At 31.0% G+C, this 22,213-nt stretch overlaps 2 protein-coding genes across 4 annotated transcripts in view; one reads left to right on the forward strand and one right to left on the reverse strand.

Moving 5' to 3' along the window:
• The first annotated feature begins 451 nt into the window (after positions 1-451).
• Positions 452-8,870, forward strand: LOC134693954 (uncharacterized). Its single transcript, XM_063554933.1, has 4 exons — positions 452-791; positions 5,118-5,248; positions 5,999-6,068; positions 7,606-8,870. The coding sequence occupies exons 1-4, from the start codon at positions 699-701 to the stop codon at positions 7,630-7,632; spliced, it is 321 nt and encodes a 106-aa protein (XP_063411003.1). The 5' UTR covers positions 452-698; the 3' UTR covers positions 7,633-8,870.
• A 2,609-nt stretch (positions 8,871-11,479) lies between these two features.
• Positions 11,480-22,213, reverse strand: part of LOC134695467 (RNA-binding region-containing protein 3-like) — a 29,366-nt gene continuing 18,632 nt past the window's right edge. The window contains exons 13-15 of one of the 3 annotated variants that reach the window (XM_063556735.1): positions 21,741-21,799; positions 17,285-17,417; positions 11,480-11,698 (exon numbers count right to left, since the gene is read on the reverse strand). In XM_063556735.1, the coding sequence (XP_063412805.1) occupies positions 11,648-11,698; positions 17,285-17,417; positions 21,741-21,799 (243 nt within the window). In that variant the 3' untranslated portion in view covers positions 11,480-11,647. The other 2 variants (XM_063556736.1, XM_063556737.1) reach the window with 2 other exon arrangements.

Raw genomic sequence — 22,213 nt, forward strand, 5'->3', positions numbered from 1 at the left:
GAATATTTGAGTAAAAATTTGTCACCTCAAAAATTAAAAAAACTCAGTAGTTTATACAAAATTTTTCTAAAACTTTTAACCATTGAATAATTTGTTTTTTGAAAATATATGTTATACGAACATTATGACATATTGTTGTCAGAAATGTATTGGAGGTTTTCGGGGGAACCTTAATTTGAAGCGTGTATTTGACATTGATCAGTTTGTTTACAGTTTCCATGGCGGAATCGTCCGTTTTTATATAATTTTACAAATTCTTGCTTACATAATTTGGAATTTTAACAACTGTCTGTATGATGGTTAACATACAAATAAAGTTTATTCATATGCCTTTTATCAGTAAAATTATATCATTTTATCATGTCAAAACTTTTAATAAAAATTTATTATTTTGGGGATTAGGCTCGACCTAAATATCGAACTCTCTAGTGGTGAAGGGAAAAAAGACCCTGGTAGTAACTGAGGTCACAAGGTCAAATTTAGCGTGCTAGGCAACGGATTCACACTGTGCAATCGATCGATTTACTTTCTTTCACCGACCCACCTGTCACTCGGCCAAATATTCTTCAATCCATTTGTGAATCGGTGGTAAAGAAGAAACCTTTTCTTGGTAAAAATAATTTGAATAGACAAATTTTGGCAGATAAACATTGGAATTTAATTTCCCGCCATATATTTATTTTACTACAAGTTTAAAAATGGCAGCATCAGGAATAGCCGAACATAACGAAGCAAGAAGACGACAACAGAGGGCAGATAGAATGGCATATATACAGACAGATTATATAAAGGTCAGTAAACAGAAAAGATGTAGGGAGAATTTACATGACCCCTAGTCTAATCAAAACTTCAATGTAGTTTACACTACATTTAAATCTCCAACTCTGAGAGATCGACAATAATATCTTCATCTGATAGAGAGATTTTAAATGAGTATTTGGGGTAGGTGCTATGGAATTATAGTTAACCCGTACCATTGTAAACTCGTACTCGTACTTTTTTTTTGTCTATAAAATCCAGTATAAAATTCAAGTAATTCAACATTAGTTTTATCAAGTTTACAAAAAAATACCATAAAATATTCGTTAATTTTTATATATTTTTGATGGTACGAGTTTGCAATGGTACAACTTCCCAGTGGTACAAGTAAACTTTTTTGGTACGAGTTAACATGGTACGAGTTTTCGTTGGTACGAGTTAACTTGCTTCCGGTGCTATGCACTGAGATGTCTGCCATAACAGGCAGTACTACATTACAAAAGTTCCAATAATATAAAAATTGAAAATATCTGACATGTCTGATGCCACAATGGCATGAATGGAAAATGATTGTTGTATGATGACAAAAATTCAAGTGAACAGATTCTACAGTCAAACAGGACAGATCTCCAAATATGATAAGGTGTATTAAATTGGGGTTAGTAAAAAACGCAATAAACAAGATTGAAGGAACAAAATGGACCACTGCAGGTAACATCCCCAATATTGTAGTGCTGATGTATAGTCATTTGCTACCAAATGAGACATATTAGAAGTTACTATACATGTCCTAGTTGAAGGAGTATTTTTGTAAGGTTTTTACTATTTTATAAGTATAGGAAAAATGGGATTTTTATTGACTTCATTGATATCATTGACAGTTTAAGTGAAAATTTATCTAACATGTCTAAAGAATTTTTTTGAATAGAAAAACTAATTTTGTTAAATGTATAAATTAATGTATCATGTAGGTAAAATTTCTGTTATATTGTTATGATCGATTTGTCTAACATTTTAATAATTCCTATAAATATTTATTGATGTTCAAACACTCCTCAGCCATGTCAGCCAAAGAAATGTAAATATTATATTAGGTTTATAACCTGAATAGAGAAGATTAGACTTAAATAATTTATTAGCATAATGATAAAATCCATAATTTGACACAAGTAGGTTATTTTCTTTCTTTATTATCTTTTATGAGTCATTTTTAAGTAAGATCAAGTTTTTAAAGGAAAGTTTTATTTTACTTTATTTTTTTTTTTAATTTCTCTCGTTATTTTTATTGAAAAAAAAAATTTGAGCTTAATCTTTGAAATCAAGATGGCTTAAAATATTATTTTAAAAAAAATGTTTGTGCTCCTAAACACTAATATCTGACACTATCTAAATTATACTGTCCTTTTCATGTGGCAGTCCAATTTTTTCTACTTTTTTAATATGCTTTCATCCTGTCCAAGGATGACTGCTATTAAAGGACCTATTTATTGGATGTATTGTTTATTTGTTCTCGTCCTTTACATACATGAAATATTTGTCACTGGACATTAAGCAACAAAAAAAATCAATCAATTTTGAATTTATACAACAATGTCGGGTGAGTGAGGGTCAATAAATTGATACTTCAATCAATTATACATGAATAAACATGTTGTTTTAATTAAATCAACAGATAGACACATATATGTGTTTTACATGTTTTATTTAATGTTTTTCACTAGTAACATGAATATTCATGTCTTTTTATTGGATAACATGAATATTCATGTCTATATAAACATTCTTTCTTTATCATACTCACAGCAGATACACTAAAAAAGCCACAGTTTTTTTTCTTTGAAATTAAAAATCTGACAGGTGTATGTTATATTAATTACTTTCAATTGTTCCAAATTCAATAAAATGACAGTGACAAAATCTTTTATGAACAGATGAATATTTCCTGATTGACTTAAATAAATTATGATGTCAGAGTGACTGTTGATGTTATTTATGTTTCTAAGGCTTAAATTTATCATGTTTATATAAAGTTTCTTTCTTGAGACATTTTAATAAATATCCATGTAATTTTGATGCTACTAGTAAAATTCTAGATTTTTACATGTGAATACTTGTACCAATTTAATTTTGAAGCAATTTAGAATTAATTGGCCCTGCAATAATTCCAGCGACATATATATATAAATAGTATAAATGTGTCTGATCATTTTTGTCGAAAAAGCGAGACATAGCGATCCTACATTCTGTCGGCGTCGGCGTCGTCGGCGGCGTCAACAAATATTCACTCTGTGGTTAAAGTTTTTAAAATTTTAATAACTTTCTTAAACTGTACTGGATTTCTACCAAACTTGGACAGAAGCTTGTTTATGATCATAAGATAGTATCCAGAAGTAAATTTTGTAAAAATTAAATTTCATTTTTTCAGTATTTTACTTATAAATGGACTTAGTTTTTCTGCTGGGAAACATTACATTCACTCTGTGGTTAAAGTTTTTAAAATTTGAATAACTTTCTTAAACTATCCTGACTTTGTACCAAATTTGGACAGAAGCTTGTTTATGATCATAAGATAGTATCAAGAAGTACATTTTGTAAAAATAAAATTCCATTTTTTCCGTATTTTACTATAAATGTACTTAGTTTTTTTCTGCGGGGAAACAAAACATTCACTCTGTGGTTAAAGTTTTTAGAATTTTAATAACTTTCTCAAACTATCCTGGGTTTGTACCAAACTTGTACAGACGCTTGTTTATGATCATAAGATAATATCCAGAAGTAAACTTTGTAAAAAAAAATTCCACTTTTTCCGTATTTTACTTATAAATTGACTTAGTTTTTTCTGCGTGGAAACATTACATTCACTCTGTGGTTAAAGTTTTTAGAATTTTAATAACTATCCTGGGTTTGTACCAAACTTGAACAGAAGCTTATTTATGATCATAAGATTGTATCCAGAAGTAAAGTTTGTAAAAAGATTACTCCTTTTTTCTGTAATTTACTTTTAAATGGACTTAGATTTTCTTACAATCATAAAATAGTAACAAGAGGAATATTTTTATTGATTTTTTCCTCATTGTTGTTGAGTCGCAATTTACAGCAAAAATAGGCGAGACACTGGGTTCCCAGGAACCCTTACAAATTTTTTTTAAATTTTTTTTTGTTTTCTTTTGTAGCAATATTTAGAAATATAATTAAAACATATATATATACTAAGGAGGTTAAATATTGTAGCCATATGTCGCTCCTATTGGATTGTTTTCTTTTAGTTATTATTAAGTTTGTGTTTATAATGATATAATTAAAGAGAAACTAAATTACTAATGGTACTATATACATTGTACATGTACCAATATGAATTTCAATTGAGTCTTCAATATCAATAATAGTCAATATGAAAGCATTAACCTGCTTTTTATAGCAGTAAAATATTTCAAAGGCATGAAAAGACTTACACAGAACACATTAAAAGCTTAACAAACAATGCCTTTTTCAAACATTAAATTTTTAATTTGACACTTCTTTTTCCATTTAATTTTGTTGAATAGAACTTTTATGTCTTTATCAAGTTAATGGAACATTAAATTTGGATCTTCAATTTGAAATCGAAATTTAACTTTCTTTTATTGTCTTGTATTGAATAACGCTTGAAGTGATACAATGTAGATCATTTATGTTAACTGTGAAAACTTTTAATAATATATTATTTCCATATGTGTAATTCAAATCTGTTACATATTTTGTATTGAAAAAATGCAAATTTAAATTTGTACACTTACAAATTTATGTATCTTTAACGAGATATTTTTGTCAAATACCTTTGTTAGTCTTATATGTTTAAAAAATATTTTAGTTCATATATGTTTTGGAGTTAATGACATCCATTTTCACTGCACTAGTACATATTTTGGTTTAGGGGCCAGCTGAAGCATGCCTCTTTGTGCATGATTTTTTCCCCTGTGTTAAGGATCCCGACCCATTGGTGGGCTCTGGTTGTTGGTTTTTTTGTGCTTTTTCATTGCCCAGGGTTGTTTTTCTAGGCACATTCCTAAATAGTAATCCATTCTCAATTTTATCCTGTTATTTGTACTTTTCCGATATAAATTAACCGTATGCAAATATCAATACATCTGTTAACTTATTTTGGGTGTAAACCATCTCTATGCAAAGTGTGAAACTGTTTGAAAAATTAGTTCATAAGGGAAACCATCAAAACAGTAAAAAAAATAATCTTCAAACAAAGTTTTATTTAGTATTTGTAACAGTATGTTCCAATGTTGTAACCTATTGACACTATTAAAATAGTCACATATATATTCAAAAATTCTGAATTACATATTTGTTGTAATTTTATTTTTAAGGAAACCCTTGCCAATAATGAGAATAGATATAACACACGGGATAACGGCTATGATCTACAAGTAGAACATTACAGAAAGTGTGGTAGTCCACCTGATGAACCAGCAGGTCATGACCCACAATCTATAGACAAGTAAGTACAGTTACTATCCTTAGTTTCTCATCATTCACAAATAGACAAGTAAGTAGAGTAACTAGAGTTACTTACCTTGGTTTCTCATCATTCACAAATAGACAAGTAAGTAGAGTTACTTACCTTGGTTTCTCATCATTCACAAATAGACAAGTAAGTAGAGTTACTTACCTTGGTTTCTCATCATTCACAAATAGACAAGTAAGCTAGTAGAGTTACTTACCTTGGTTTCTCATCATTCACAAATAGACAAGTAAGTAGAGTTACTTACCTTCGTTTCTCATCATTCACAAATAGACAAGTAAGTAGAGTTACTTACCTTGAATTATTATAAATAACAGATTTTGCATTTTAGCCTGTAATCGAGATTCACATTTACTTTATAGTTACAAATGTGCATTCAGTTTTTTTGGAAGAATACTGAACACAATGCAAGTCGCAATACACAATTTAAACAATGAAGTCTTGTTTATCTCTCATTTGCTACCATTCACCAGATGATTTTGAAGCCATATTAACCAATCTGAATAACAATCTTGAAAAGATTTAGAGTTGATATTAATTTATGTATACACTTGTTAGACATTTGAAGACTATAACTTGTAAGTTGCTCTTGAAGATGAATATTTAGTTATTTTTGGTTGCTTTATCAATATGAGTAAGTTCTTAATATACTCAATTTTAAATCATATTAGCAACCATTCCTCCATTTAATGTCTGTATAAATTGATATACTATTTATTTTTCAAGGAAAAGAAGAGAAGAAGCACGTAGACAACAATTATATGAATATTCTGCCAAACTGAATAACAGATATAGTGTAAGTATACAGGGAACTAGTCTACATCAAAATCTACAGATGTATTTTGGTTTATCATATTTATATTATGTTAATTAAGTAGTCCATCCATATTTATAATTAACCTGTCAACATAGATATTGTGAGTCCTTACTCTGTCAAGGTCACTCACTCAGTCACCAGGTTTGACTTCTTCTTATTTACAAAGATTGGCAGTTTTACTGCTGAATATAAAAATGAAGATGCAATATGATTACAAATGAGACAACTCTCCACCAGAGATCAAATGACAGAAATTAACAACTATAGGTCATGGTGCAATCTTCAACAATGAAGGTTGGTTGCATGTATTGTTGGTACATCTGTTTCCACAACCAAAACTTGATAAGAAATGTCTATGAATACTGAATGTGGTATTAAACACAAACATGAATCAATAATTTTATGGAAAGAAATAAATCTCTGTTGGAAATATAAATATAGAAATTAGTCAAACATTTGTCTCAGTTTAACAAGTTAACCGGCGTTTTGCATTTGCGCCGATTTTTTCTTTCATTTGCGCCAATCATTTTTTTCATTTGCGCCGATTTTTTCACAGGTAAATTACAGGTGAATAGATATAAGAAGATTTGGTATGAGTGCCAATGAGACAACTCTTACTTTTGTTATCATTCAAGACCTTTTTTAGTTAGCCAGTTGTACAAATGTTATGAATTATCAACCATAACATGGATATAACTGTTTTGAACTCTGAAAAGTATCGAAAAAAGTTTAATTCCATGTGATGAATGATGATTTTTTATAATGATAGAGCATTGATCTGAGTTATTCTCTGTTGATGTTATTTAATTATCACACAAATCTCTAGAAATTGTTTCAACCGCATTTAAGAAATTACTGTCGTTTGAAGTGTATACGTAGAACCCACTAGTTTTCTGCAGTCGACAATTAATTGCTTTAATATTTCCCTAGTTTAAAATTAGTTTTCCGCTGATTTAATTGGTCATAGAAATGGACATTTAGTGAGAAAATGTTGAAGGTTTTCTTCCTCAAGTTTGCATAGCGGGCAAATTGGGTCTGTACCTCCTATATTAAATATAGCTTTAAAAAGTAGGTTCACGTAAGTATTCTATCTTTTGTTGTGGCTTTCTTTGTATTCCCTGGAATTTACATTTAAAAGTATAACCTGTTACTTACCTGTAAATCCAATTAGGAGAAAATATAAATCGGCGCAAATGAAAAAATGAAATCGGCGCAAATGAAAGAATGAAAATTTTCAAAATCGACGCAAATGTCATACGCCCAAGTTAACATTTAAGGAAGGAAATTTTTATAAGACAATATAACTTATTTATAGAACGTACCCAAAAAAACTTTTGGAGTTTAAGAAATCTCTTGGAATTTTTAACATAAACCCTCTATCATTCTATTCATATATATTTATTTATAGTTGAAAAAAGCATTACTTATGCAATTGTTGAACCCTGATAATGATTTAGAAGTATTTTGTATTGAATTAAACAACATTGTCTAATTATAATGTGTTTTTTATTTTCAGTCTAAGGACTATATAAGCCAGTGGTGAAGATAGCTATAGAATGTGGAGTCAGCTCTTATGTTAGTCTGACAAGATAAAAATCAAAACCAAAATATGCAAGATTTCTTACGACAGCTTCAAAATTTTTAATGTACTTTATCATATAACTGTTAAGAAAATATGTATTATCTCAAATTATCATTATTCATAGCTTAATGACAGACTTAAACAGATTTTCTTCCTTTTGAATAACTAAAATGCTTTTTAAAAAGGAACATTGGTCTATAGTTAAAGTTTTATATACAGAAACAATGTGTTTCATCCAGTTTAAAGTTATGTGATTGCATTGCACTAGTATACACATTTTCATTTCTTATTTATATTCAGATTTCTATTTATACACTCTGATTGTTATTAACTTGTATTTTTTACATTCAGTATTAAATTTGCACTAGTATTACAGTTAATTTTAAGTACAGTACATGCTAAAAAATCAACAAAAAAATCACCATAACATTTAAAAAGGTGATCAAATAGTTGACAACTCCAACAATTTTCGAAAATGATAAAACATGGAAAGAAATCGAGAATTCATGGAATCATTTTAAAGGGAGATAAATCATGTATTGTACTTTAAAATTATCATTATATTGTGTCTATAAATGTGATTGTGTTTTTAATTGTGAATATTTATATTGTTTTTGTTAATGTATATGCACATAATTTTTTTAACTTTGGAATGAATTTTGATGGCTTTTAATCAGTTTGCTTAAGAATTCTCAAGATGCATTTTCTTTTCTTCCATAAAAAATGTAAAATGTGAAGAAAACATTTTATAAAAAATAATATTTCTGCTTTCTTAAGATATGAATAGCCTTACAAAAAAATAGTCAAATGTATTGCTTTGTGTGATGAAAGAGAGGTTGCAAGTAAATTAATTTATTAAAGTTTGAGAGTATTATAATATTGTTCTGCGTCATTCCAAATAAATATTCCATCTGAATCAAACCTATTTCAGATTTAATTGTTTGTTTTAGCCATATTAGCACTATCATGGGATTTTTTGGCTTCAAATATTGGTAAAAATTGGTAACGAGAAAAAATAATTTTAGACTCATTAATGTTTTTCAAAATCTGTGTGTCCATAAAGAAAGATAATGTTATGATTTATTACGATGTATTTGACATTTATATAGTGTGATGTTGTGATTAAGGTACTCTATGCAATACATTTTGCTTGTTTTGTTTGCTCAAGTTTTGCTTGAATAAAAACTTTTTACAATCTACAGTAATTATTCTGTTTATTACTCTTTGATTTTAACAGAGGCCTCATGATCTAAGAAGTTGATCTACAGTCCTAACTTGCCTGTTAACTCTTAGGTTGCTAGATTAATTTAAAGCCCATGCAATTTTTGTTCAAGATATATCAAGAATAACTGGTTTCTCTACTAAAGGTATTTTCCCCTCTGGTACTCTGGCTGAAGTGGCTTCAACTATCCATGAAAACTCTACTCCAGGATGTACAAAATGTTGCTGAAAGTATCACAGATAATGCCCCTGCTTATAATGCTGTAAATGGACATAACTCAAGAACTGTAAATGTGATGCTACCCAATTTTGTATTTGATCAGATTTTCAAGATAATTAGCAGAGTGTATATGTTCATTACGTTCAGTTGGGGCAAACTTACATTAGAGAACAATCGTAACAAGAGTGACATGTTGAAATGTCCCACCTTCTTTACTAATCATTTATATTATGTTGATAGTCCTAAATATAAAGCTTTTCTACAAATATCACATAAACTTAACATGATCCAAGAATATGAGGCCAAGGCCATATAAACCATACAAGAAATGCATGTATACATAACAATCATTCAATACACTAAATATAGTTGACCTATTGCTTATAGGTTATAAGAAAACTTAACATTGACCAGTGAACCATTAAAATGAGGTCAAGGTCAGATGAACCATGCAGACAGATGTGTACAGCTTACAACTCTTACAAACAACTAATATAGTTGACCTATTTCTTATAGTTTAAGAAAAACAGACCAAAACACAATAACTTAACACTGATCAATGAACTGAACATGAGGTCAAGGTCAAATAAAACCTGCAAAACTGACATGTACATCATAACATATTTCCATACACCAAATATAGATGACCTATTGCATATAGAATAAGAAAAAAAGACCAAAAACTTTGACCAAACCATGAAAATGAGGTCAAGGTCAGATGACACCTGCCAGTTGGACATGTACACCTTAAGTCCTTCCATACACCGAATATACTAGACCTATTGCATATAGTATCTGAGATATGGAGTTGCCCAACCACCAGAACTTAACCTTGGTCACTGATCCATGAAATGAGGTCGAGGTCAAATAAAAATTGTCTTACCTTACAAGGTATACAAATTCCAAATATAGTTATCCTATTACTGGTACACATAATAAGGGAGAAATTAACATTACAAAAAATCTGAACTTTTTTTTCAAGTAGTGCCTGAACCATGAAAATGAGGTGAAGGACAATGGACATATGACAAAGGGAAACTTTGTAACATGAAGCATCTATATATAAAGTATGAAGCATCCACCGCCATAGCCGCGCTTTGATCACAATCCCTATGTATAGCTTTCTGTGACAAAAGTCGCACGCTCAACAAAAATCAAGCATCTTTCCATTTGTAAAGGGGCATAAATCTAGAATGGTAAAAGTGACGCCACCAAATTCTATGTTTTTTGGTAATTAGCATTGCATGTGCAGAAGTTTCATAGCTTTAAGTTGAGGCAAACTAAAGTGTTAGAATGGAAACAAAGAACTTAGCAATATTTCTATTTGTAGATGGGGCATAACTCTAGAACAGAAAAAAATAAAGTCACAAAAATTCAAACTTTAATTTCTTCAAACATTTCTTTGTTTCTATCGACTGATTTTATATTTTGACTGAAGCTGGATAACTTGCAGCAGTTAGTAAATTGTACATCTATTGTGGAGCCTATTTCTGTTAGCTTATAGACGATCAGGCCCGTAGCCAGGAATTTCCAAAGGGGGGTTCGTTGGACTCACAAACTCGACTTTAACAGTCACAATTCGAACAGAACATTGACTTTAACAGTGCTTATTTGTTTTCAAGGGGGGTTCGTACGAAACCCCCCTGGCTACGGGTATGACAATACTTATTGTATAAGGGGAATTGTCTTGGCTTAAATGACCAGGAATAATCAGAACATGTTATTTCAATCAATAGCACGCAATGATGCAGGTCTACATCATGTATTAGTCTTGTTTTTTATGTAAATTTAAATTCAACAAGAATTTGTCCCCTGTACACAGATGCCCCACTCACACATTATTTTCTATGTTCAGTGGACCGTGAAATTGGGGTAAAAACTCTAATTTGACATTAAAATTAGAAAGATCATATCATAAGGAACATATAAACTAAGTTTCAGGTTGATTAGACTTCAGCTTCATCAAAAATTACCTCGACCAAAAACTTTAACTTGAAACTGGACAGACAAATGAACAAACGGACGAACAGACGCACAGACCAAAAAACATAATGCCCCTCTACTATCGTCGATGGGACATAAAAACATGATGTTAATGATTTGGTATATAACTGTAAAGTACATATTAACATAATTACCACTTTGCGAGTATGGTCTTGAGGAAACAATGATAATCCGTCGGAATGGCTGACCCGTGTTAAGAGAGACCCATATTCCTTGCACGTTAAAGACACCCTGTAGATTTCGAAAAATAGCAGGCTAATGCTGCTACAAGGCAGGACTCGCACACACAAAGGGGATCAATATAAGTTGAAAAACTTGTTTCTTAATCCACTATAAATAAATGTGTTTAAACTAAACTAATCATCAAATTGTAGATTTTTATTGATTTTTGTCTGTCTTCTGTAACCAATACAATTGAATGTTGATTCAGTTTAGTATTAAAGTCATGGTGTCTATCAAATTCTCTAGTTTCAGCAACCAACTCCAATGAGATTTGAAATAACTTATTCTCCCTTATAAACCATCCATCTGTCAAGATTTCTCTACAGTGGCATCTTTTGCTTTTGCTGATCGTGCAAATTGCTGGATTATTGTTAAGGAAAAAAGTGATTAAAAACTTGAGTAATAATATTTTGCTTAATATACAAATTAACCAGATGCTCCGCAGGGCGTAGCTTTATACGACCGCAGAGGTTGAACCCTGAACGGTTGGGGCAAGTATGAACACAACATTCAAGCTGGATTCCTCTCTAAATTTGGATTGTGATTAAATAGTTGACACAGCATAGGTTTCTGACACAGAATGAATGTATTCAAATGAACTTAAAATTTTTGTTTTCTCTTAGAGCAATTCACTATGCTGTTGAATATTAATCCTCTCAAAAAAATGTTTGAAGAAATTTTCTTTTTATTTATGAAATTTCAAATGAGAAAAATTGAACCCAATTTTTTAATCACATCCCCCTTTCCCTTATTCCAAAACTAATTTCAATTAAAATATTCTAATGGAGTTTGCAACAATTACTACTCATTTAAATACATCACAAAATATTAAGATGTGAAAAAACTGCTTGTTATCACTGAATGGTAAAGATTATTTAAATTTATCAGTTGGTAGTAAAAAGTTAATATACATTGTATATTGTATATAACAAAGATTTAAGTTGATTCTGGACAAAGAAAGATAACTCCAATTAAAACAAATTCTTGCAGATATTTCTTGCTTACTATACCGGACAAAGAAAGATAACTCTTAATTAATTTTTTTTTAGCTATTTCACAATATTGTGAAATTAGATATTTCTTGCCATTGCACAATACTGCGCAATTGAAAAGACTTGCTATTGCACAATACTTAATATAATAATTTTAGATCCTGATTTGGACCAACTTGAAAACTGGGCCCATAATCAAAAATCTAAGTACATGTTTAGATTCAGCATATTAAAGAGGCCCAAGAATTTAATTTTTGTTAAAATCAAACTTAGTTTAATTTTGGACCCTTTGCACTTTAATTTAGACCAATTTTAAAACTGGACCAAAAATTAAGAATCTACATACACAGTTAGATTTGGCATATCAAAGAACCCCAATTATTCAATTTTTGATGAAATCAAACAATGTTTAATTTTGGACCTCGATTTGGGCCAACTTGAAAACTGGGCCAATAATCAAAAATCTAAGTACATTTTTAGATTCAGCATATCAAAGAACCCCAAGGTTTCAATTTTTGTTAAAATCAAACTAAGTTTAATTTTGGACCCTTTGGACCTTAATGTAGACCAATTTGAAAACGGGACCAAAAATTAAGAATCTACATACACAGTTAGATTTGGCATATTAAAGAACCCCAATTATTCAATTTTGATGAAATCAAACAAAGTTTAATTTTGTACCCTTTGGGCCCCTTTTTCCTTAACTGTTGGGACCAAAACTCCCAAAATCAATACCAACCTTCCTTTTATAGTCATAAACCTTGTGTTTAAATTTCATAGATTTCTATTTACTTATACTAACGCTATGGTGCGAAAACCAAGAAAAATGCTTATTTGGGTCCCTTTTTGGCCCCTAATTCCTAAACTGTTGGGACCGAAACTCCCAAAATCAATAACAACCTTCCTTTTGTGGTCATAAACATTGTGTTTAAATTTCATTGATTTCTATTTACTTTAACTAAAGTTATTGTGCAAAAACCAAGAATAATGCTTATTTGGGCCCTTTTTTGGCCCCTAATTCCTAAACTGTTGAAACCAAAACTCCCAAAATCAATCCCAACCTTTCTTTTGTGGTCATAAACCTTGTGTCAAAATTTCATAGATTTCTATTAACTTAAACTAAAGTTATAGTGCGAAAACCAAGAAAATGTTTATTTGGGCCCTTTTTGGCCCCTAATTCCTAAAATGTTGGGACCAAAACTCCCAAAATCAATACCAGCCTTCCTTTTATGGTCATACACCTTGTGTTAAAATTTCATAGATTTCTATTCACCTTTACTAAAGTTAGAGTGCGAAAACTAAAAGTATTCGGACGACGACGACGACGACGACAACGACGACGCCAACGTGATAGCAATATACGACGAAAATTTTTTCAAAATTTGCGGTCGTATAAAAACATATAGAAAAAAAAATGCTTTGTTCAATTAAGTTTGATGTAATAGTTGACTTAATATTGATGCTTTGAAATTGAAGATTTGATTATTCAGTGGTCATATAAAAAATAAGATGTGGTATGATTGCCAATGAGACAACTTGCTCTCATGTTTGTAAGTTGTTGAAACCAAACTCTGTGTTTTTTTAATGCCTCACTTTGAGATTTGTTCCTTTTCTTTTTGTGTGTTTTATTTTTGCTGTGCATGAACTTATTTTGTGACATGAATGGATAGCCAATATCCTTTGTTTTTTCTATTCTGAAAGTGATTTTACATTAATTTTTACTTTTGTTTAGTTTATACTCCATTAAAAAAAGACTATATAAGATGTTAAGTCTGGTATTTAACAATAACAATAAAATTTCCGCCTTGTGGGTATCAATTTTCATGGATATTTGATTTTGTGGTTTGGATAAAGTTTGCATACAAGCTTCTAGAAAACTTGTATTTTGCTGAACATTAAAATTCTTGGTTCACTTGTATCTACCAATTCCACGAAAAATTGCTGTCTAACAAATAATTATGAATCCCCAGTTTTTGAAATTTTAAATATATTTTTTTTCTTTCAGGATCATATTGTAAACATGTACTTTCATAACACATTTTATTGGAGTAAACTTGAGCTCCAAATATAAAGTACTTATTTTAAAACCATCAACTAATCATTGACAAACATAAGACATTCATCAGTAGATTATGAAAACCACCCTGATTTAACCCTGTCATAACACCATGTGTTTAATTTGATAAAAACATTGGTTGTTTTTCCTTTGTCTACAGATTTTTGTTTGTTTGTTGTTGAATGAAGAATTTGTTGGAAACTTTTTTCGTTTTTAAACTAAAGGTCAATGTGGAGCTGATAACTATTATAAACAAGGATGTTGTTTGCTCTATGGTCGGGTTGTTGTCACTTTGACACATTCCCCATTTCCTTTCTCAATTTTATGTTGACATTTTTTCAATATCTGTGTCAAAGGGGTGTGTGACTATTCAGCCTACTAGCACTGAGACCAGGGTTTCCCCTGGGTTAATTATTTTTTTCGCCACCTCTTTCGCCAAAACAATATATTTTTCGCCACTTTATTATTTTTTCGCCAAATAACATAACTATATTTTTCGTTTAAAATTTACATTTTTTTCTACCCCCCTCCCCCTTTCCCTTAAATAAGATGATTTTGCCCATTGTGTCTATGATTATGCTCTCAAACTTATTTTAGAGTTTACATGTTAATGAATAAACACTAAAAATTTACTTTAAAACAACAGATTATTTTAATTTAAAAGGGAAAACTATTCATTGTATTCTAAACAACTTTTACTATACTTTTAATAATAAAGAAAGATATACGTCCTGGAATATAACAAAATTAATGGACATGTTTTGATTATATAATACCAGTATAGTTCGTAGGGAAAGTTTCTTTAAAAGAAAAATACTAATGTTCCCTTTTGTACTAAGAATTTTTTTTTACAACAAAACAAAAGCTTTTATCACATGAAATTGATCCCTCGTTTTATGTGTAGTCATTACATTGAAGGGCTACTCTCATTCGAGCCAACCTTTTGGATAGATTTCTTCATAACAACAGTTTTCTTTACTTGACCATCGTAAATAAAAAAGTTGAGACGTAAAACTAGGCTTGAAACACATGTGTCACTCAAACGACTTTAAAAACGTCTTCCTTATCAGTTACCGATATTAATGTCAAAGGATAATTAAAGTTTTAAATCCGAGATTTTCCTTGCTTTTGGACATTTTTCGTCACAACAACAGCTTTCTTTTCTAAACTATCGTTAAAAGTGGAGGAGACGTCAAAAGTTTGCTTCAAACACGTGCGTCGAAAAGTGGTAAATAAGTTCTTTATGTGACATTTAGCAGAAGCCATTTAACCATATCATTTTGTCAAACAATTCAATCAACACCTTTATTAATATAGTCCTTTGTTGTCGATAGCTATAAAATGCAATCAGCTGATTATTGATTTTCTGTCCAAACCTTAATGAGGTCAAGGTGAATTCCGAGTATTGTCTGATCGGGTAAAGTCCGAGAAACTCGAAACTAGAGGCTCTAAAGAGCCTGTGTCGCTCACCTTGGTATATGTGAATTAAACAAAGGAAGCAGACAGTTCATGACAAAATTGTGTTTAGGTGATTTTGATGTGTTTGTACATCTTACTTTACTAAACATTCTTGCTGCTTACAATCATCTCTATCTATAATGAACTTGTCCGTGTAGTTTCAGTGGAAAATGTTAGTAAAAATTCACAAATTTTATGAAAATTGTTAAAAATTGATTATAAAAACGATAACTTCATAGGGGGTCAAATGACCATTTTGGTCATTTTGACCTATTTTTTAGTCTTAAATTGCTGTATATTATTGCTGTTTACAGTTTATCTCTATCTATAATAATATTCAAGATAATAACCCAAAACAGCAAAATTTCCTTAAAATTACCAATTTAGAGGCAGCAACCTTACAACCAGTTGACCCATTCATCTTAAAATTTCAGGGCAGATAGATTTTGACCAGATAAACAATTTTGCCCCTTGTCAGATTTGCTCTAAATGCTTTGGTTTTTGAGATATAAGCCAAAAACTGCATTTTACCCCTATATTCTATTTTTAGCCATGGCAGCCATCTTGGTTGGTTGGCCGGGTAAAAAAACACAAATTTTAAACTAGATACATCAATGTTGATTGTTGCTAATTTTGGTTTAATTTGGCCCAGTAGTTTCAGAGGAGAAGATTTTTGTAAAAGATATGGAAATTTACGAAAAAAGGTTAAAAATTGACTATAAAGGGCAATAACTCCTAAAGGGGTCAACTGACCAATTTGGTCATGTTGACATATTTGTAAATCTTACTTTGCTGAACATTATTGCTGTTTACAGTTTATCTCCATCTATAATAGTATTCAAGATAATGACCAAAAACAGTAAAATTTCCTTAAAATTACCAATTCAGGGGCAGCAACCCAACAACGGGTTGTCTGATTCATCTGAAAATTTCATGGCAGATAGATCTTCACCTGATAAACAATTTTACCCCATGTCAGATTTGCTCTAAATGCTTTGGTTTTTGAGTTATAAGCCAAAAACTGCATTTTACCCCTATGTTCTATTTATAGCCATGGCGGCCATCTTGGTTGGTTGGCCGGGTAAAAAAACACAAATTTTAAACTAGATACATTAATGATGATTGTGGCCAAGTTTGGTTTAATTTGGCCCAGTAGTTTCAGAGGAGAAGATTTTTGTAAAAGTTAACGCAGGACGACGACGACGGACGACGGACGACGGACGCAAAGTGATGAGAAAAGCTCACTTGGCCCTTTGGGCCAGGTGAGCTAAAAAGTAAATAAACAAGATGGAGGAAAATAAATCGTTTTATATATTTCTTTCGCCAAATTCTTTCGCAAATGACGAATTTTTATCGCCACAATTATTATTTTTTCGCAAATTAAAATGGCAACCGCCAGCGGAAACCCTGACTGAGACCCAAATATGTAATAAAGGATACAACTGCCATGGGTTTATTGTTAAGGGTAAATCCATTGGTATCATGCATAGCTCTCTCTGCTGATTCTTCTGATGGAAAAGTGATAAATCCTTGTCCTTTCATTCTTCCCTCCTTCATAACTCGTATATCAAACCTAAAAATACAAATAATAGATAAATCCTTGTCCCTTCATTCTTCCTTCCTTCATAACTCTAATATCAAACCTATAATAAAATAACAAGTAACAGATAAATCCTTGTCCTTTCATTCTTCCTTCCTTCATAACTCGTATATCAAACCTAAAAATACAAACAATAGATAAATCCTTGTCCCTTCATTCTTCCCTCCTTCATAACTCGTATATCAAACCTAAAAATACAAATAATAGATAAATCCTTGTCCCTTTATTCTTCCTTCCTTCATAACTCTAATATCAAACCTAACTAGAGGCTCTAAAGAGCCTGTGTTGCTCACCTTGGTATATGTGAATTAAACAAAGGAAGCAGACAGTTCATGACAACATTGTGTTTAGGTGATTGTGATGTGTTTGTACATCTTACTTTACTAAACATTCTTGCTGCTTACAAGTATCTCTATCTATAATGAACTTGTCCGTGTAGTTTCAATGTAAATGTTAGTAAAAATTCACAAATTTTATGAAAATTGTTAAAAATTGATTATAAAGGACAATAACTTCTTAGGGGGTCAATTGACCATTTTGGTCATTTGACTTATTTTTTAGTCTTAAATTGCTGTATATTATTGCTGTTTACAGTTTATCTCTATCTATAATAATATTCAAGATAATAACCCAAAACAGCAAAATTTCCTTAAAATTACCAATTTAGGGGCAGCAACCTTACAACCAGTTGACCTATTCATCTTAAAATTTAAGGGCAGATAGATTTTGACCAGATAAACAATTTTCCCCCATGTCAGATTTGCTCTAAATGCTTTGGTTTTTGAGTTATAAGCCAAAAACTGCATTTTACCCTTATGTTCTATTTTTAGCCATGGCGGCCATCTTGGTTGGTTGGCCGGGTAAAGAAACACAAATTTTAAACTAGATACATCAATGTTGATTGAGGCTAATTTTGGTTTAATTTGGCCCAGTAGATTCAGAGGAGAAGATTTTTGTAAAAGATCATGGAAATTTACGAAAAAAGGTTTAAAATTGACTATAAAGGGCAATAACTCCTTAAGGGGTCAACTGACCAATTTGGTCATGTTGACTTATTTGTAAATCTTACTTTGCTGAACATTATTGCTGTTTACAGTTTATCTCCATCTATAATAATATTCAAGATAATGTCAGACCAAAAACAGTAAAATTTCCTTATAATTACCAATTCAGGGGCAGCAACCCAACAACGGGTTGTCTGATTCATCTGAAAATTTCATGGCAGATAGATCTTGACCTGTTAAACAATTTTACCCCATGTCAGATTTGCTCTAAATGCTTTGGTTTTTGAGTTATAAGCCAAAAACTGCATTTTACCCCTATGTTCTATTTATAGCCATGGCGGCCATCTTGGTTGGTTGGCCGGGTAAAAAAACACAAATTTAAACTAGATACATCAATGATGATTGTGGCCAAGTTTGGTTTAATTTGGCCCAGTAGTGTTAGAGGAGAAGATTTTTGTAAAAGTTAACACCGGACGCAGACACCGCCGGACGCCGGACGCAAAGTGATGAGAAAAGCTCACTTGGCCCTTTGGGCCAGGTGAGCTAAAAATACAAACAATAGATAAATCCTTGTCCCTTCATTCTTCCTTCCTTCATAACTCGTATATCAAACCTAAAAATACAAAAAATAGATAAATCCTTGTCCCTTCATTCTTCTTTCCTTCATAACTCTAATATCAAACCTATAATAAAATTACAAGTAACAGATAAATCCTTGTCCCTTCATTCTTCCCTCCTTCATAACTCTAATATCAAACCTAAAAATACAAACAATAGATACATCCTTGTCCCTTCATTCTTCCTTCCTTCATAACTCTAATATCAAACCTAAAAATACAAATAATAGATAAATCCTTGTCCCTTCATTCTTCCTTCCTTCATAACTCTAATTTCAAACCTATAATAAAATTACAAGTAACAGATAAATCCTTGTCCTTTCATTCTTCCTTCCTTCATAACTCGTATATCAAACCTATAATAAAATTACAAGTAACAGATAAATCCTTGTCCCTTCATTCTTCCCTCCTTCATAACTCTAATATCAAACCTATAATAAAATTACAAGTAACAGATAAATCCTTGTCCCTTCATTCTTCCCTCCTTCATTACTCGTATATCAAACCTAAAAAAAATACAACGGATAAATCCTTGTCCCTTCATTCTTCCCTCCTCCATAACTCTGATATCAAACCTAAAAAATAATATGATATAAATAAATTGTTGTCTCATCCTTCCTTCTAACTCTTATATCAAACTAGAGGCTCTAAAGAGCCTGTGTCGGTCATCTTGGTATATGTGAATATTAAACAAGAGAAGCAGATAGATTCATGACAAAATTGTGTTTTGGTGATGGTGATGTGTTTGCACATCTTAATTTACTGAACATTCTTGCTGCTTACAATTATCTCTATCTATAATGAACTTGGCCCAGTAGTTTCAGTGGATAATGTTAGTAAAAATTTACAAATTTTATGAAAATTGTTAAAAATTGACTATAAAGGGCAATAACTCCTAAAGGGGTCAACTGACCATTTCGATCATGTTGACTTATTTGTAAATCTTACTTTGCTGAACATTATTGCAAGGCTTCCAAAACGGTCATATATTCCGGTCATTTGTATAATGTCCGGTAAAAGACCGGCTGGGCAAAGCATGAAACGGTCATATACTTTTTTTAGTTTCAAAGGCTTTTTCGGTCATTTTAACATATAAATTCACGATCTTTTTGACCCAACATTTTGCCTTTAACAGCCATACATTTCCAGTCATAAAAGTGACATGATGATTAAGTACTATCAAAACAACCCCTACTTTAGTACTTTCTAATTTTAATCATGGCTAATTAGTTGTTGGACAGCTGAAAACTACCTGTTCAGGTGACAGGTAAACTATTTTCAGTACCGGACATTGTATAAATTAATCGGTCCATTTCCAATTATTTTCGTACATTTCAGCAGCTTGTATCTAATTGATTTAAAATATATAATAAATACATTTATAAACATGATTTGATAAATCATTTAAAAAGGTTTTAAATGAAAAATCGTCAGAACTACGTTGTATGAACAAGAACACGTGTGCGCATGTGCACAGGTGGGAAATTCAATTATGCATCCTACATTTCTTCAAAAATGCTAAAACTATCATTAATGCCTGTATCTAATGATCATTTCAAGTGTTTTGTTGAAGAAATAACATGGAAAGAGCTTCTTCGCTCAGTAGTTCTATGATAACGTACACAGATTTTACGTATCCGTTTATGGTCCATATTTTACCATTGTCAAGTCAACATCCGGTTTTGAAAAATTTGACTTTAAAAACAAAAAAAAGTTCTGGACAACTTCATTTTGCACAAATAAAGAGTCTAATGCAGATATGAGCACGTTGATGTGCACACTTTGAATGATGCAATGTCAATTTTAACATTTTATGTCAGAACATCAAATTCATATCAAAGTAAAGTTTAATATCGGTTTTAATTTAATGTCAATGGGATGGCCATCTGATAACCATAATTGCCTTTTGTGATTTTGTCTTAGGGATTAAAATTCGGATCAGATATGAAATGTCCGGCTGGCTCAGAAAAATTTTGGAAGCCCTGCATTATTGCTGTTTACAGTTTAAATCGATCTATAATAATATTCAAGATAATAACCTAAAACAGTAAAATTTCCATAAAATTACCAATTCAGGGGCAGCAACCCAACAACGGGTTGTCCGATATATCTGAAAATTTCAGGGCAGATATATCTTGACCTGATGAACAATTTAACCCCAGTTAGATTTTGGTAGTTTCGGGGAAGAAGATTTTTGTAAAAGTTAACGACGACGGACGCCAAGTGATGGGAAAGGAGTAATAAGCCTTGGAAGATTTAGATATCAAGTCAGTTACAAAGAGTGTTGATTGCATTTATCCAATCTTTATCCAAAAATCTTATTTGTGGTGTTTCATTATACATTGTTACACATTTTGTACCTAAATTAATGTAAACTTGAGCAGGTTTTTTGATTGTCATGTTTTCACCACTGCTTGGTTCCTCGACAGACTTGCACGCTTAATTTTAAACCTCCTTTCATGGGAGGCTGTAGTGAAATTATAGTACCTATGAGGTCATCCTGTAAGTAAGAATTTTATGAAGAAAAAATTTAATTTAAGTTTTCTTTTATTGATGCATCTTTGTCATAAAGCTCCAAAAATTATAAAGTACTTAAACATTCTTGGCTTTCAAATTCATTGGGTTTGAAAAGCATTTCATGTTAAAAATGGAATTCTAACTAGAAACATACTTACATGGATTTCTCCGTCTCTGAATTCCAGTCTATATAATTTCCAAATATATCAACCAAATCCTGAAAAATATAGATATTTTACCACATTTTAAATGTTTCACAGATAAACATGTTTCTGTGATGCTTAGCCCATTCATAACTTGTATAAAAAAATTAGTCTGGACACAAAATTATATTAAAACATGATTTTTTTTTCATACAATGTACATAGTATTGGTGAAATATGAATATAAGTGTTTGCATAAAAATGTGGTATGTGTGGTTGTTTCATGTTTTAATAGCTTCACAAAAGTAACAAAAACCTTATTCATGTAAGTATTTTATAGTTGTTCACATGGTTGTTATTTTGTCTGACACTAGCAAATCATCTCTGTGTACAACTATTATTTTTAATTCTACAAATGAGCTGCTTTTAATTAACTGGTAGTGTTTTTACTCAGATTCTTTACAATTTCATAAGTGCATTTTCTTAGA

This window comes from Mytilus trossulus, chromosome 13 (assembly GCF_036588685.1).
Source record: "Mytilus trossulus isolate FHL-02 chromosome 13, PNRI_Mtr1.1.1.hap1, whole genome shotgun sequence".
Lineage (NCBI taxonomy): Eukaryota > Metazoa > Mollusca > Bivalvia > Mytilida > Mytilidae > Mytilus > Mytilus trossulus.

What these genes read in the sequence shown, in the direction of transcription:
- LOC134693954 (XM_063554933.1), top strand. Translation starts at nt 699, where the DNA reads ATGGCAGCATCAGGAATAGCCGAACATAACGAAGCAAGAAGACGACAA. An exon ending in TACAGACAGATTATATAAAG is followed by an intron (nt 792 to 5,117) that starts GTCAGTAAACAG and finishes TTTATTTTTAAG; the next exon opens with GAAACCCTTGCCAATAATGA. An exon ending in AACTGAATAACAGATATAGT is followed by an intron (nt 6,069 to 7,605) that starts GTAAGTATACAG and finishes TTTTATTTTCAG; the next exon opens with TCTAAGGACTATATAAGCCA.